This window comes from Crocodylus siamensis, chromosome 6, assembly GCF_052110815.1.
Source record: "Crocodylus siamensis isolate JL-2025a chromosome 6, ASM5211081v1, whole genome shotgun sequence".
Classification (NCBI taxonomy): Eukaryota; Metazoa; Chordata; order Crocodylia; family Crocodylidae; genus Crocodylus; species Crocodylus siamensis.
In genome coordinates, this window is record NC_143400.1 from 7,272,014 (window position 1) to 7,284,962 (window position 12,949).

The window sequence follows — 12,949 nt, forward strand, 5'->3', positions numbered from 1 at the left end:
TTCAAGCGCACGGGGGTGGGGCGGGGGGGGATCGCCTAGGGTAGATGCTGGGGGGCCGGTTGCCCCGTGGGGGCGGGGCTGGGGCTATTGGGGGTTACTGTGCCATGGGTGGGGGGAGCAGGGGGCCCAGGCCTGACTCGACAGGAGTCCCCCAAAGTTGGGGGGGGGTTGGGTGTGCCCCTGCAGCCCCAAGGACATGGGGTGCCCCCCAACCTCCATGGGGGGGGAAACTGAGGCCCAGCAAAGGAGCTGGCTGGTGGGGTCGCAGGAGTCCTGGATTCATGCCCAGACCCCCCCCCAAAGGCCTGAGCCGGGCTCCCCTGTGCCCACTGTGCCCACCCGCAGCCCGGGGTGGGGGCCAGCCCTGGAGACCCCTCCCCTGCCCTGGATGTCGCCCCCCCCCGCCCCCAGCTCGGGGTGTGACCGGCTCTGCCCCCCCCCCGTGCCCGGTGCCGGCCTCTCACCCCCTGCCCGGCCGGTGCCACCCAGGGCTGCGGGGACTTCGCCCGCGGGCGCGGCCGCGGCGGGACCCGCAGGTGAGTGCCCAGCCCCGGGGCCCCGGCCGCCCCGCCCCGCGCCGCCTGCCCGGGTGCCCCCCGGGCTCCTGCGGGCGCCCCCCCGGGCAGGCGCCGGGGCCGGATCCGGGGGGGCCGGTGCCGCCCAGTGCCCGCCCTCGGGCCGCCCGCAGGAAAGTTGCTCCACCGGGTTTGGCAACGCGGGGATTTTCCTTTCCGCCCCGCGGGGCCTGAAGGAGCCGGTCCCCGGCCAGCCCCGCGCCTGCACCGGACCCCGCGACCCCGTAAGTAGCCCACGAGCACCCCCTCCCCCCCGCACACCGGGCCCCGGGGCTGGGGGCCCTCCGGGGGGGCGGGCTCTGCGCCCCCCTCGCGCTGTGCTCCGTTCCCCTCTCGCTCGGGCGCGGCCGTGCGGCTCCGCGGTCCTGGTCCCCCTGTAACAGCCGCCCATGGACAGGGGGGGTCGGATTGCCCCCCGCCCCCGGGGGCTGACAAGTGATGCCACCCGCCCCCTGGTAACACCCTAGTTTGGCCTGTGGAGATGGGACAAGGGGGTCCCATCCCCACCCCCCGAACCTGACCCTGGCTGGGAGCTGGGGGCTGCCCCCCACCTGCTAACCTCGCCGCATGGAGGAGAGGGCAGTGCTGGAGAGCACCCCCCGCCCCCCAGCACGCAGCTCGGCCCCCAGAGAGGAAACTGAGGCACATCAGCTGGGCCCAGGTCCCCATCACACCCCCCAGCCCGGGTCCAGCCAGCCCCAGCCCCAAGACCCCGGGTCCCATGGGCACCCCCTGACCCCCTCTCCGTCCCCAGGTCCCTCCACCCTGGCACCAGGCATGGCGAATGTGAGCAAGTCTGACACCTTCTCCTGCTATGACCCAGCCATCGTGGGCTACCGCTACGTGGCCGTGGCCTGGGGCTCAGTGGTGAGCGTGGTGGGCACAGTGGGCAACGTCCTGACCCTGCTCGCGCTGGTGGCCGAGCCGGGGCTGCGCACGGGGCTCAACGTGCTGGTGGCGAACCTGGCGCTGGCCGACTTGCTGTACTGCACCGGGCTGCAGCCCTTCTCTGTGGACTCCTACCTGTGGCTGCACTGGCGGGCTGGTGCCACAGCCTGCCAGGCCTTCGGCCTGCTGCTCTTCGTGGCCAATGCCACCTCTGTGCTCACCCTGTGCCTTGTGGCCGTTAGCCGCTACCTGCTTATTGCCGGCTCCCCGCGCTCTGCCCGACTCTTTGCCCGTCGCCGCGTGGCCCTGGCAGCTGCTGGTGCCACGTGGGCCGTGGCCTTTGTCAGCTTTGCCCCCCTGTGGTCCGTCTACGGGTTCGTGCCCAAGGTCTGCACCTGCAGCTTCCACCGGGAGCAGAGCCGGCCCTACAGCACGGTGCTGCTGGGCATCTACTTTGGCCTTGGCTTGGGCTGCGTGGGTGCCTTCTACTTCCTCATCTACCGGCGTGTGCGTGCCACGGCCCAGGCCCTGCGGCGCTACCAACGCAGCCTGCGTGGGGGCCAGGCCGGCGTGCCGGGGCAGTACCACGAGATGGAAAGCGGCACAGACACGGGCATCACGCAGTCATCCAGCGACGCCGCCACGGGCCACAGCTCTGTGCAGCAGGCATCCGCTGCGGCACCCCCACCACAGCCCCGCGAAGCTGGCGCCGGTGGCGGCAAGGAGGCAGCTGGGGTGACGCGCATGTGTTTTGCGGTGTTTGCTGTGTTCGTGCTGAGCTACGCGCCCTTCTTAGCCGTGACGGCAGGCGATGCGCGGGCTGCTGCACCCACTGGCCTGCACATGGCGGCCGCGCAGCTCACATGGCTCAACAGCTGCATCAACCCCTTGCTCTACGCCGCCATGAACCGGCGTTTCCGCCACGCCTACCGCGCCCTGCTCCAGGCGGGGCCCCGGTGCCTCTGTAGGCTGCAGAGGGCCTGAGACGGCAGAGCTGCTGGCTGGATACGTGGCCATCAGTTTTGCTCAGGAAGGCCCGGGGGAGCCTCCCCGTGCCCAGCAGGGCGCCCATGGTTGCCCCTCCTGCCCCGGCCCATGGTGGCAGAGTGGTGGGGGTCTAGGCGGAGCTTGTTTCAGTAAAGAGACCCCCCCCACACACTTTGAACCATGTTTGTGGCTCGTTGCTGTGTGCTGCGGCCATATGTGGCCCTGCCCGGGGGCCCCCACTCAGCTGGGCCCTGGCAGGAGCAGGGAAAGGGGAAGCCTGGGCCTGGGCTGGGCTCAAAGCTGGCAGGGGAGAGAGGGCAGGGCGAGATGTGGCCATAGCCATGGCCGGTGTGAGGGGCAACAGCAGGGCTGGGGTCAGGGGGCTGCAGGTCAGGAGTGCTGGGCACTGACAGTGAAAGCCCAGGGCCACCCTGAGGCCCCATGGCTGAGGCTTGCCCTTGCCCCAGGGTGCCATGGCTTGTTGCATCGCTTCCTTCCCTTCCCGGAGCTCCACGCTGACTCAGACGCTGGGACAGCCCCGGCCCCCCCCCCGGGCCGTGAGCAGACGTTGGAGGCTGGAGGTGCTACATGCCAGGCATCCACGTCCCCGCAGGGCCCAGCCCTGCCCATACCCCCAGAACCTGAGGCCATGGCATGGGGCAGGCCCTAACATAGGCCTGGCAGGGTTCAGAGGCCCTGCCCCAGCAGGTCACGCGTGTGCAAACACCTGCACACACGTGCACATGGTGCTGCTTTGTTAGGGCTCCGGCCCCCAAAGGCTGGGGGTGCCGAGGGGCCGGAGCAAGGGCACCAGCGAGCTGGGATGAAGCCCAATGGCTGCCCCAGCTCCAAGGGGGAGCCCAGGAGTCTGGGGGACTGGCCCCTGGCCCGTGCCTCTCCAGGGCCCTCTGCCAGCCGGGCAAGGCAGCACGGGCACCAGACACCTGGGTTCTCCCCAGCTCTGGGAAGCGGGGGTGGGGGGCCGGATGCCTGGGCTCCCCTGGCTCCAGGGTGCAGGGCTGGAGCCCACATACCCAGTTTTTCCTGGCTTGGTGGCCATGGCATCTGGGGTCCCTGGACCTCCTGCTGGAGCTGGGGTCTGCATGGAGATGCCCCGGGGCACCACCTTTTAAATCTGTCAGATAGGTAAGAAAGACACTCTCCCTCCACAAAGTGATGCCAGCAAGGGCACAGGTGGGGGGGGGGCACTGGCCAGGCTGCCCTGGCTGGCACCAAGGGTCTGGCATAGCCATCCCAAGCCCAACCCCCACCCATGCCATAAATCTCCCCCAGGGCAGGTCCTAGCCAGCACCCACAGGTTTAATTAAGGCTGATTCATGGGGCTGAGACCTTTGCCTGACAGCCCCCCCCCCCCCCCCCCAATCACGGCCTTTCCCACCCCCCCACTGGGAACCAGCTGGGCTGGGAGGGCAAGGAGCAGCTGAGAAGTGCCCCGCCAGCAGGAGTCCTGAACCCGTGACCCCCACTTCTTCAGGCTGGTCGGTGCACCTTGCTCCCAAACTGCAGCCCCCTGCCCCCCACCCCATCTCCACTGGTGACCCTCACTCCTGCCCCCCAAACCTGGCCAGTGCCCCTCACTCCCGACCCACAGCACCCTGCTCCAACATCCTTGCCAGTGCCCCTCACTCCCCACCCACAGTCCCTTGCTGGTGCCCCTCACTCCCGATCTGCAGTGCTCTGCACCCCCCCTGCAGTCCTCCCAGGGCCCCTCACTCCCAACCCGCAGCCCCCTGCCCATGCCCCTCACTCCCAACCTGCAGCCCCCACACTTGTGAGCTTCTCCCAGATTCTCGGAAAGTCTGCCAGAGGCAACCTTGGGGGCACAAGATGCAGCTGTGTAGCAACCTCCCATGGTAAAAGATGTGCGTATGCGTGCATGCAGGTGCATGTGAACAAAGGGCTGACTCTGCACAGCTACAAAATCCCTGCACGTACAAGCGTGTGCCAGCACACAACTGTGCCCATGTGTGTGAAACCGCATGTGCATGTGCGTGCAAAGGTGCATGTGTGCACCAGTGAGTCAATGTGCTGGTGCCCAACGTGATGAGCTGTGGGCACTCTCATCCTGCCCTGATTCCTCTTTCTGTGCTGCGGGCACTGTGCCCAGATCCAGTCCAGGCCAGACCTGTGGGGAGGTGGGGAGGGGCCTGAGCCCACGGAACAGCATCTTGGGCCTGATGTGTGTGGCGGGGGCAGGGGGCATTCCAGCCCTGTGCCAGCCTGGGGGGGTGGAGGTGGGCAGACCCTCTCCAGCTGGGCACAGCGCTGGCCCCATTGCCCCATTCACCCCACACCCAAGCAGCGGCACAGGCCTCCCGGGGGGAGGCGGGGGGGAGGTCAGTAACAAGCCAGAGGCGGGTTGGAGCGAGGCGGCATGTTGGCGCGATCAGTGCGGGGGGGCAGGGGACACAGTAGATGGGCACAGGGGGCACCAAGCCCCCCCTATCGCAGCAGGGACCACTTGATCTGCTCCTTCGCCGACTGCAGCACCTGGCGGCAGAGAGCAGAGGTTAGCGGGGGGGGGCACTAGGCCCAGCCCCAGCCCCAGGCATTGCCGGGGCTCAGGGGCCTGCAGGGGAAACCCCCTCCCTCCCTCTGGCACCAGGCACGTACCTGAGAGACTGTCTGCTCCGTGAGGGGCACGTCGTCACCCTACAGCAGACACAGGGCATCAGCGCCTGCCATGGGCACTACCCACCCTCAACAAGCAGCCAGGTCCTGCCCCCTTGCTCCATGCCCACCAGGGGGCATTGCTGCCATGTGCTGAGGATGGGACCCAGGGACAGTGCTGGTGGCCCCTACCCCTTACTCACCCGCACAGCCACACGATGAACCACCTGCTGGGGGTCGCTCTCCAGTATGACCCTGTGGAGGTGGAAGAGGACACAGCTGGTCAACCCTGCACTGTCCGGCCTGGCACAAGGTGGGGGGTTGGGTGTCCCATATGGTGCCACCCCTGAGCACGGCCACGCACATGGGCACCTGGCAGCTGAGATCACGGTGGTCGGGTACCGATGGGCATCCCACAGCAGCCCCAGGTCTCTTGAGCCACAGGGGTGGGACGGGTTGGGGGGCACCAGCACTCACCCACCGTCCACGATCTCATCCACAGCCAGGAAGAGCCCCTCCATGTTCTCCAGCAGTGCCCGCTTCTCCACGTTCTTCCTGGGGACCCACAGATGCTCAGAGGGGCAGGGAGGGGGGCACCATGGGGCCTTCGGCAGCCTGCCCTGGCCCTCTCACCTGCCCCAGGTGGTGCCTGCCAGGTTTCAGAAGCCCCCAGCCCAGCTCCCCCAGGAGCGCGGGCACTAGCCCCGCCACCGACAGGACCCTGCTACTTCCAGGCTGGGGGCAGCAATGGTGTGGGGAGCAGGGGTGGAGCTGGACCCAGGAGTCCTATCCCCAGTGGGGCCGAGCCTGGCACCCGATGGCCAGCTTTGCATCCCAGCTGCCCCTGGCATCAGGGCTCTGCACCCGCCCAGCCAATGGCATGACCCCCCCACCCCATGTGGCAGTGCCTAGACCCCCCACCTCTGTCCCCACCTGGCACTGCCAGGGACCCGCCACCCTGCCTGGAACTGCCAGGGACTGCCGAATCCCACCTCAGCATCTGGCTAAGTGAGTCGAAGAGGCAGGTCAGTACAGCCATAAGCATCAGCTGTGGGCACAGGACACATGGGTCACAGGGTGGCACTGTCCAGACACCCCCTCTCCCCCATCTGCCTGCAGGCTCCCCCTCCTACAACGCGCCAGCCTGCCCAGAGAGCACCCCCAGGCCAGGCCAAGCTGGGCCCCGCACTCAGCCCCCACACCCAAGCCAGGCCCGTGTTGCCCGCCAGCCCTGATGCTCTCCTCTGCCCCCCACACAATACCAGGGCAGCACCAGGACTGCCCCCCCATGACCCCCACATAGTTGCCCCTGCCCCATATCAACCCACCCCAGGTCCCACCCACACCTAGCCCTGCCCCTAGTGCCCACTCACTCCCTTTTTCCTTGCCCCCTGCCCAGTCCCACCCCTGCCTGACCCAGCTCTGCCCCAGGCCCTGCCCCCTGCCCTCACCTCGTTCTCATGGGAGCTGCCGATGACATAGAAGTAGAGGTCGATGCTGCTCTTGTAGACCACAGTGAGGCCCTCGAGCAGCGCGATCTCGCCTGGGCGGTTGGTGAAATGGGGTCAGACGCCGCCTGCAGACCCCCCCCTCAGTGGGCCTGGCTGGGGGGGGGCAGGCAGGGCACAGGCCAGGGGCCCTGGTCACCCCCAGCCCCCTCTGCTGCCAGGCACCAGCCCTTGGCAGTGCCCTCCAGTGCCCCCTCCCGCCCCCACCCCCAGCGGTGCCCTCTGCCAGGCCGTACTGTCTGTCCGGTGGGTCTTGTTGAAGATGTTCTTCTCGAAGGCCTTCTGCTCCTTGACGCTGGGGTAGGTGTCATCGTAGTACTGGGGGAGAGGGGGCACCAGCGTCAGCCTGGCACTGCACCCACCCAGCACAGCCCGGCCCACTGGAGCACCCCGCATCTGCCTTTGGGCCGGAGCCCAAGGGCCAGGAGCACCTGCTATTGCTGGGGCTGCCGGGGAGGCCGTGGGCACTGAACTTCCCTCCCCCAAGTGGGCACAGCAGCCTCTGCCCTGCAAAGGACCCAGGTCCTAGGTGCAGTCCCCCTCCCCCACCCTTAGGCACCATCCCTCAGTCCCTGACACAGCCGCCCCACGCTCACCTTGGCAAAGAGCCGGTCGCCATCATTGTCCAGGATGAGGATGGCCTTCACCGTGTACAGCGACGGGTCCTGTGGGGACACGGCACCATCAGCATCAGCCTTGCCCCCACCCAGCAGGTGCCCCCCATCTCCTTGGGGCTGCCCAGGCAGGTCCAGGCCCCGGCACTAGGCTTGGGGGGGGCTCACACCAGCCACGGAGCCGTGCACTGCACTGGGGAGAAACAGAGGGCACCGATGCCACCAGGGCAGCTCTCACCCACCTGCCCCATGTGCCCGCCCTCCCTAAGGAGCTGAGGGGCAACCAAGCCTGGGCTCTACCCGCTACCAAGCCCTTGGGGTAGGTGCCCCCTGCTGTCAGCCCCCTCCTCCAACGGAGGCTGGCACAACATCTGATGCCCGGGAGGTGCCAGTGGGTGCTGCCCTCAGCCCAGCCCACTACCCCCCAGCAAGGCCTGATGGGAGGCTGGCCCCAACACGGACAGGGCCCCATGGGGATTTGTCCCCCCCCACACACTGGTGGCTTCCACAGAACACCCCAGTCCCCCCCACCCCGTACCAGCTGTCAGAGGGTGACACGGGGCAAGTGCCAGTGGGTCCATGCCAAGCCCTGCCCACCCCCTCCCATCAGCCGCCCCCCTGCATGCATTGCTCAGGTCTCCAGGCAAACGCAGAGTGGGGGGCACGGGTACTGAAGCGCTGGTCCCTGGGGCAGGGTGGGCCGGGGGTGACTGCCAGCGGGCGCCAGGGCTGGGCCGGGGGTCGCAGGAGCACCGACGGATCCGGACGCTCGAGACAAAGTTCTGTGATGCACTGACCCCAGGTAGCACAGTCCGAGTGTATGACAGAACTCCGCCTCAAAGGCCACCAGCCGCCCCCAGGGCAGCCCCCCGGCCCCCGCCCTGCTCAGACCCCCAGCCCTACCCCTGACAGCCCGTCCGTCTGCCCGCAGCCAGGGACCGGGCCCCCGGGACCGATGGAGCAGGCCGCCCGCCCTGCAGCACGCGGCGCCCTGTGCAGCACCAGGCGCCGGCAGGACGCCAGAGCAGCCGGCGGGGCTTGCTCGGGGCCTTTCCAGTTGCAGGGAGAGGGGGACGGGGCCCGGGAGCAGCTGCAGCCGTCAGCAGCGCGGCAGGGTGCGAGGTGTGTCAGTAGGGTTCAGAGTGAACGGCAAGCTGCCCCATCTCCTGCCCCTACAGGCCCCAGCCTTTGCTACGCTGGGCACTGGCAAGGGGGTGGGGGGCAAGTCCTAGGTCTGGGGCAGCGCCCATGCGCCTCGCCTGGCACTGGCACTAAGTGTAGCCTAATGGTAGGGCCCAGCCCCCCCTCGCCTCCCATGGTAGGACCCAGCCCCATCATGGTAAGGCTGTTTCCCCCCCTCATCCCCCAATGGTAGGGCCCAGCTTCCCCTGCCCCCCAACAGTAGGGCTAAGACCCCCCCATCCACTAATGGTAGGGCCCAGCCCTACTCCTGGCTCCCAATGGTAGGGCCCAGATCCCTCTACTCCACAATGGTACGGCCCAGCTCCCCCCATGCCCCAGTAGTAGAGCCTAGACCCCCCCATCCCCTAATCGTGAGCCCAGACCCCCCTACCCCCCAATGGTAGGGTCCAGCTACCCCTCCCTGCTCCCCAGTGGTAGCCCACCCCTTGGCCTCTAATGGTAGGGCCCAAGCCCCACTTTTCCCCACGGCAAGGCCCACTGCCCCACTCTCTGCCCCCAGTGGTAAGGTCCTGCAGGCCCACCCCAGCCCCAATGGTACGGCCCACCCCCCCCGCGGCGGTGGTAGGGCCCGGCTGAACCCGCTCCTACCAGCACCAACGCCTCCATCTTGCGCTCCCCGCTGCCGACGTGGAGCAGGAGCACACGCCGCAGGCCATTGGCTGTTCGCCTGCCAATCCCGGCTCCACGCCCCGCCTCCGCCCGCACCCTCCCTGCTCATTGGCTAGCCCTCTTTCTCCTTCTAGCCAACCAGAAGCAGCGCTTCAATGAATAGGCGGACCCCGGCCCTCCACTGCGGCGAGGATTGGGCGACACTACTGTCGCTCGCGGGCTTCGCTCCTCCTCGCGAAGGGCGGGACAGTTCCTACGGCAACTGGGGAAGCGATGACATCTTCTTTGCAAGACCTGGGCTGGGATTGGTGGAGGATTTGCATCACGTGACCGGAAGTGCGGCTGGCCTCGAGTGCGTTTGGGGGCTGCAGCCAGGTCAACTGGGGTTATGGTCCGGAGATCTGCTGGAGTTGGCCTATGACTTTTGACCTCCGGGTCATGACCTTGACGTGGGGTGCAATTGATTGGTGGCCCTTTCTGGGGTCATGGTTCTGTTGTGGGCTGCTGTTGACCTATGAGCCTTGACCTCTGGGTCACAACCCCAATGTGGGGTGCAGTTGATGCGTGACCCTTTCTGGGGTCATGACCCTGGGGTGGGACGTTGATCTATGACCCTTGACCTCTGGGCTCATGACTTCTCAGGACATGGGATCCGGGGGAACCTGGCTCTGACACAAACGGGTCCCCTGCTGCCACTGTTGTGCTGGGACCAGGGAAGGACCCAGCACGTAGGTATTCCAACCCCCGTGCACACGTCATGCACACGCGTGTCCTGTCCCGGGGACTTGCGTTCCCCCCAAACCAGCTCTCACGGCTTGTGGAGGGGCCAAGCTGTCTGCTTTCCTCCCCTGGCACGTGCACATCTGTGCGTGGGCATGCACATGCAACACGTACACTCACGCCAGACTCAGACGTGCATGCCTGCTCACACGCCTGCCAAGCCGCTGCCCCCCTTGTTAAGGGCAGATCAGCTCCTAGGCTTCTGGCAAAGAGGTCGGGGCTGCCTGCGTGTAAACACAGGCATGCATGAGCACTGGCATACACATGCACACAGATGCCCTCCAACACGCTTGGTTATACACACACACACAGCCACGCATGGGCGCAGGGGGCATGCACACAGGCCTGCACCCTCCCTCCTTCCAGGCAGCCCAGCCCTCCGACTCTCTGGGTTGGGTAGGTGGGTCTGGCCACACTGTCCAGAGCCCCCCAGCCCCTGCCTGGAACTCACCCCAGCGCCTGCAGGCAGATGCCCATGGGCAGCCCCAGGTTCCTGGAAAGAGGAAGTTGCTGCACCAGGCCGGGGCAGGGCGGCGGGGGAGGAGGGGCTTCCAGGGGTGAGTCCTCTGCATTGCACAATGTGCAGGCGGGGAGTGTCCCATTGCACAACCCCAGCTCTGTCCTGGGCTGAGCCACAGTCAAGTGGACGGGGTGGGGGGTAGATGGGCAAGAGCCCCCCTGTGAGCCCTACCCTGGGCAGAGCTGACATCTGCTGCCTTCTGTTGCCTGTTGCTGGGCACCTGGAGGCACTTGGAGCCCCCCACCTGGCACTAGTGCATCTGCACACGTGTGTGTAACTCCCCGGGCCCTGTGGCGGGTGGGCACGAGCCAGGGGGAAACTCGGGGTCTGGGGGAGGGCAGCTAGGACCAGCAGGTAGAGCAGGGACTTGGTGGAGGACACCTGGGTCCTAGCCCAGTGGGGCTGGCTTCTTTCCCCAGCTCAGGGCAGGGAGTGGGGTTGAGTGGGTTAGGAGGGGGGGGGCCCGGACGCCTGGGTTCCTCGGCAGGGAAGTGCTGGGGCCGGGGGAAGCGCCCGAGGCCCCGCCGGTTGCAGAGGAAGCTGCTGGGCGGATCCGCTGTGCAGTGCTGATAAGCCGGCGGCCCCTGCCTGCCCAGCCCCCCCTTTCCCCCATAACAGCCTGGCTCCAGGGCAGTGGGCTCTGCTCTCAGCTGGGCTGCCCTCCCCGCACCATGCCCTGGTGAGGAGCTCTGCCAGGATCAGTGCCTCCCAGGCCTGGGAATGCAGCCACCTCTGGGGTGGGCAGGTGGCTGCTTCGCCACACACAACACCAGGGGCGCTTGCAGTGCCGGGGGCCCAGCTCAGGCTGCACCTCCAGCCCTGCCAGAGCCCAGCATGGCCAGGCGGGCGGGGGGGCGCTGGGTGCTGGTTATAAATGGTCCATCTGGCACCAGGCGCCGGAGGTGGGTGGGAAACCACAGTAACGGCCGTGGGGCAAGGGGTGGGGGGGGGCCACCAGCTGGAGCCTGGCCCAGGAGCCCCGGGGGCACAGGAGAGACCATGCCCACCCGTGTCGCCTGCCACATGCATGGCCTGTGCATGCAACATGCATGTGCTCTCAGTGCCATCATAAGTCAGAGCACAGGGCTGGGTCCTGCTGCAGCTCAGTGTGACCCCGTGGCCAGAGCTGCAGACATGTGGCCACGTGCCGCTAGTGTATTTTGTGCCTCCCTGCAGCAACTGGCACAGATTTGCCCTCGTTTGCCAGGCAGGAGACTGGCTGAGCGTGGGGCAGGCACATGCTGAGCATGGGGCAGGCACACGCTAAGCGTGTGGTGCGTGTTGCAGACGTGTATGGCCCTGACGTGCCCATGTATGTGCTGAGCTGCACTCCCGTGTTGCGTGTGCTGTGGGTACATGAGAAGCCAGTGTTCTGGGAGTGGCGTGTCACAGGTGTGTGAGGCCCCTGTGTTCCTGGTGTGCTCTAGGTGTGCCCCAACCCAGCTTCCCCATGCGTGATGTGTCATAGGCGTGTGCCGACCCTGCTCCCAACGTGTGTTCCCGGCACAACTTGGGGCTGGGCCTGTACGTTTAAGGCCCGTAAAGGGGCTTTTGTTGCTGCTGGCGGGGGTGGGGAAAGCGCCCAGGCATGGTCCCTCCTGCCCCAGGTCTCCCCCCGCCCACTGCTGTGGGGCAGCTTCAGGGTCCCCTCTTCAAAGCCGGGACGCCTGGGTTGCATCCCAGCTCTGCAGTGTGCTGGGCACACGTGTGCCCATGCTTATGGGCTGCATGCACCAAGAGGCCCTGAATCTGGGGCAGGGGGTGGTTGGAGGGGCAGTGCCAAGCCATGACCCTGCCAGCCCACACCCTGCCCCGCCCCCATGGGGAAACTGAGGCACGGAGCAGGCTGGGGCAGGACAGGGCCACCACTGTTGCGGACTCCTGGGTTCTGCATTCAGTTTTGAAAGGCGAGCAGGGGGTCCTGGGTAGGGCTGGGAGCCGGGGTGCCTGGGGTTTCTTTCTTGGTCTCCTGCTGTGACCCTGGCCTGGGCTGTCCCCTCTACATGCCTCAGTTTCCCTGCTTGTTGGCTGGCTCCCACAGTGGGGGTGGGATCCTCCCATAAATGGCGCAGCCTCCAGTGCCCCCCTCATACCCTCCCATCCCCAGATGCTGCCCCCTGGGGGGCACACATGCAGCCTGTTCAATGTACACACATGCACACACACGTGTGGTGATTTGGGGAGTCTCTGGGCGGGCAATGGGATGGAGGAGACGCTTAGCTTTGTGCTGCAGTTGGCCCAGGAGACTCGGAGCCAGCTTGGCGCCATATGTGTGTGTGTTTGCACAAGTCTCACTGCCTTAGTGTTTGTGGATCGCTGCGTGAAGCCCTGTCCGTGTGCATATGTGTGTTGCCACGTTGGTGCAGTGCTTCTGCAGGGGTCCCCTTGTCACACACATATCCCCATGTTGTCGGGGACTCCCTGTGTGAGTCGATGTTGTGCCGCCGCGCGTGCCTTCTGGAGCAGCCATGCGTGGCTGTGCACCAGGCACGCGTGCACATCCACATATGTTGTGCATTGGGCCTGAGCCCCCTGGGCTCAGAGCATGTCAGTAAGCATACGCATGTGTGAGAGTATGTGTGTGCGGGAGATACTGCTGTGTGCATTGCATGTGTTGTTCCGTGTGCACGTGGC

General features: G+C 66.8%; 2 protein-coding genes across 3 annotated transcripts; one reads left to right on the plus strand and one right to left on the minus strand.

The window, feature by feature from the left end:
* Positions 1-588: 588 nt before the first annotated feature.
* Positions 589-2,622, plus strand: GPR84 (G protein-coupled receptor 84). Its single transcript, XM_090052122.1, has 2 exons — positions 589-799; positions 1,330-2,622. Exon 2 carries the CDS (start codon positions 1,353-1,355, stop codon positions 2,445-2,447), a length of 1,095 nt encoding a protein of 364 aa, XP_089908248.1. The 5' UTR covers positions 589-799; positions 1,330-1,352; the 3' UTR covers positions 2,448-2,622.
* Positions 2,623-4,830: 2,208 nt separating this feature from the next.
* Positions 4,831-9,079, minus strand: COPZ1 (coat protein complex I subunit zeta 1). 2 transcript variants are annotated; one of them, XR_016442936.1, is made up of 9 exons: positions 8,995-9,079; positions 7,186-7,254; positions 6,826-6,907; positions 6,533-6,624; positions 6,015-6,129; positions 5,446-5,636; positions 5,285-5,336; positions 5,085-5,123; positions 4,831-4,961 (listed from the first exon to the last, which is right to left on the minus strand). XR_016442936.1 is itself a non-coding variant. In XM_090051591.1 (9 exons), exons 1-9 carry the CDS (start codon positions 9,010-9,012, stop codon positions 4,914-4,916), a joined length of 534 nt encoding a protein of 177 aa, XP_089907717.1. In that variant the 5' UTR covers positions 9,013-9,079; the 3' UTR covers positions 4,831-4,913. The 2 variants fall into 2 exon arrangements, 1 of the variants encoding a protein (XP_089907717.1); XM_090051591.1 differs by having other exon boundaries at positions 5,559-5,636; positions 6,074-6,129.
* Between the last annotated feature and the right edge of the window lie 3,870 nt (positions 9,080-12,949).

What these genes read in the sequence shown, in the direction of transcription:
- GPR84 (XM_090052122.1), top strand. Translation starts at nt 1,353, where the DNA reads ATGGCGAATGTGAGCAAGTCTGACACCTTCTCCTGCTATGACCCAGCC.
- COPZ1 (XM_090051591.1), bottom strand. An exon ending in GCAGCTCCCATGAGAACGAG is followed by an intron (nt 6,130 to 6,532) that starts GTGAGGGCAGGG and finishes CTGTGCCCACAG; the next exon opens with CTGATGCTTATGGCTGTACT. An exon ending in TTCATCGTGTGGCTGTGCGG is followed by an intron (nt 5,124 to 5,284) that starts GTGAGTAAGGGG and finishes TGTCTGCTGTAG; the next exon opens with GGTGACGACGTGCCCCTCAC.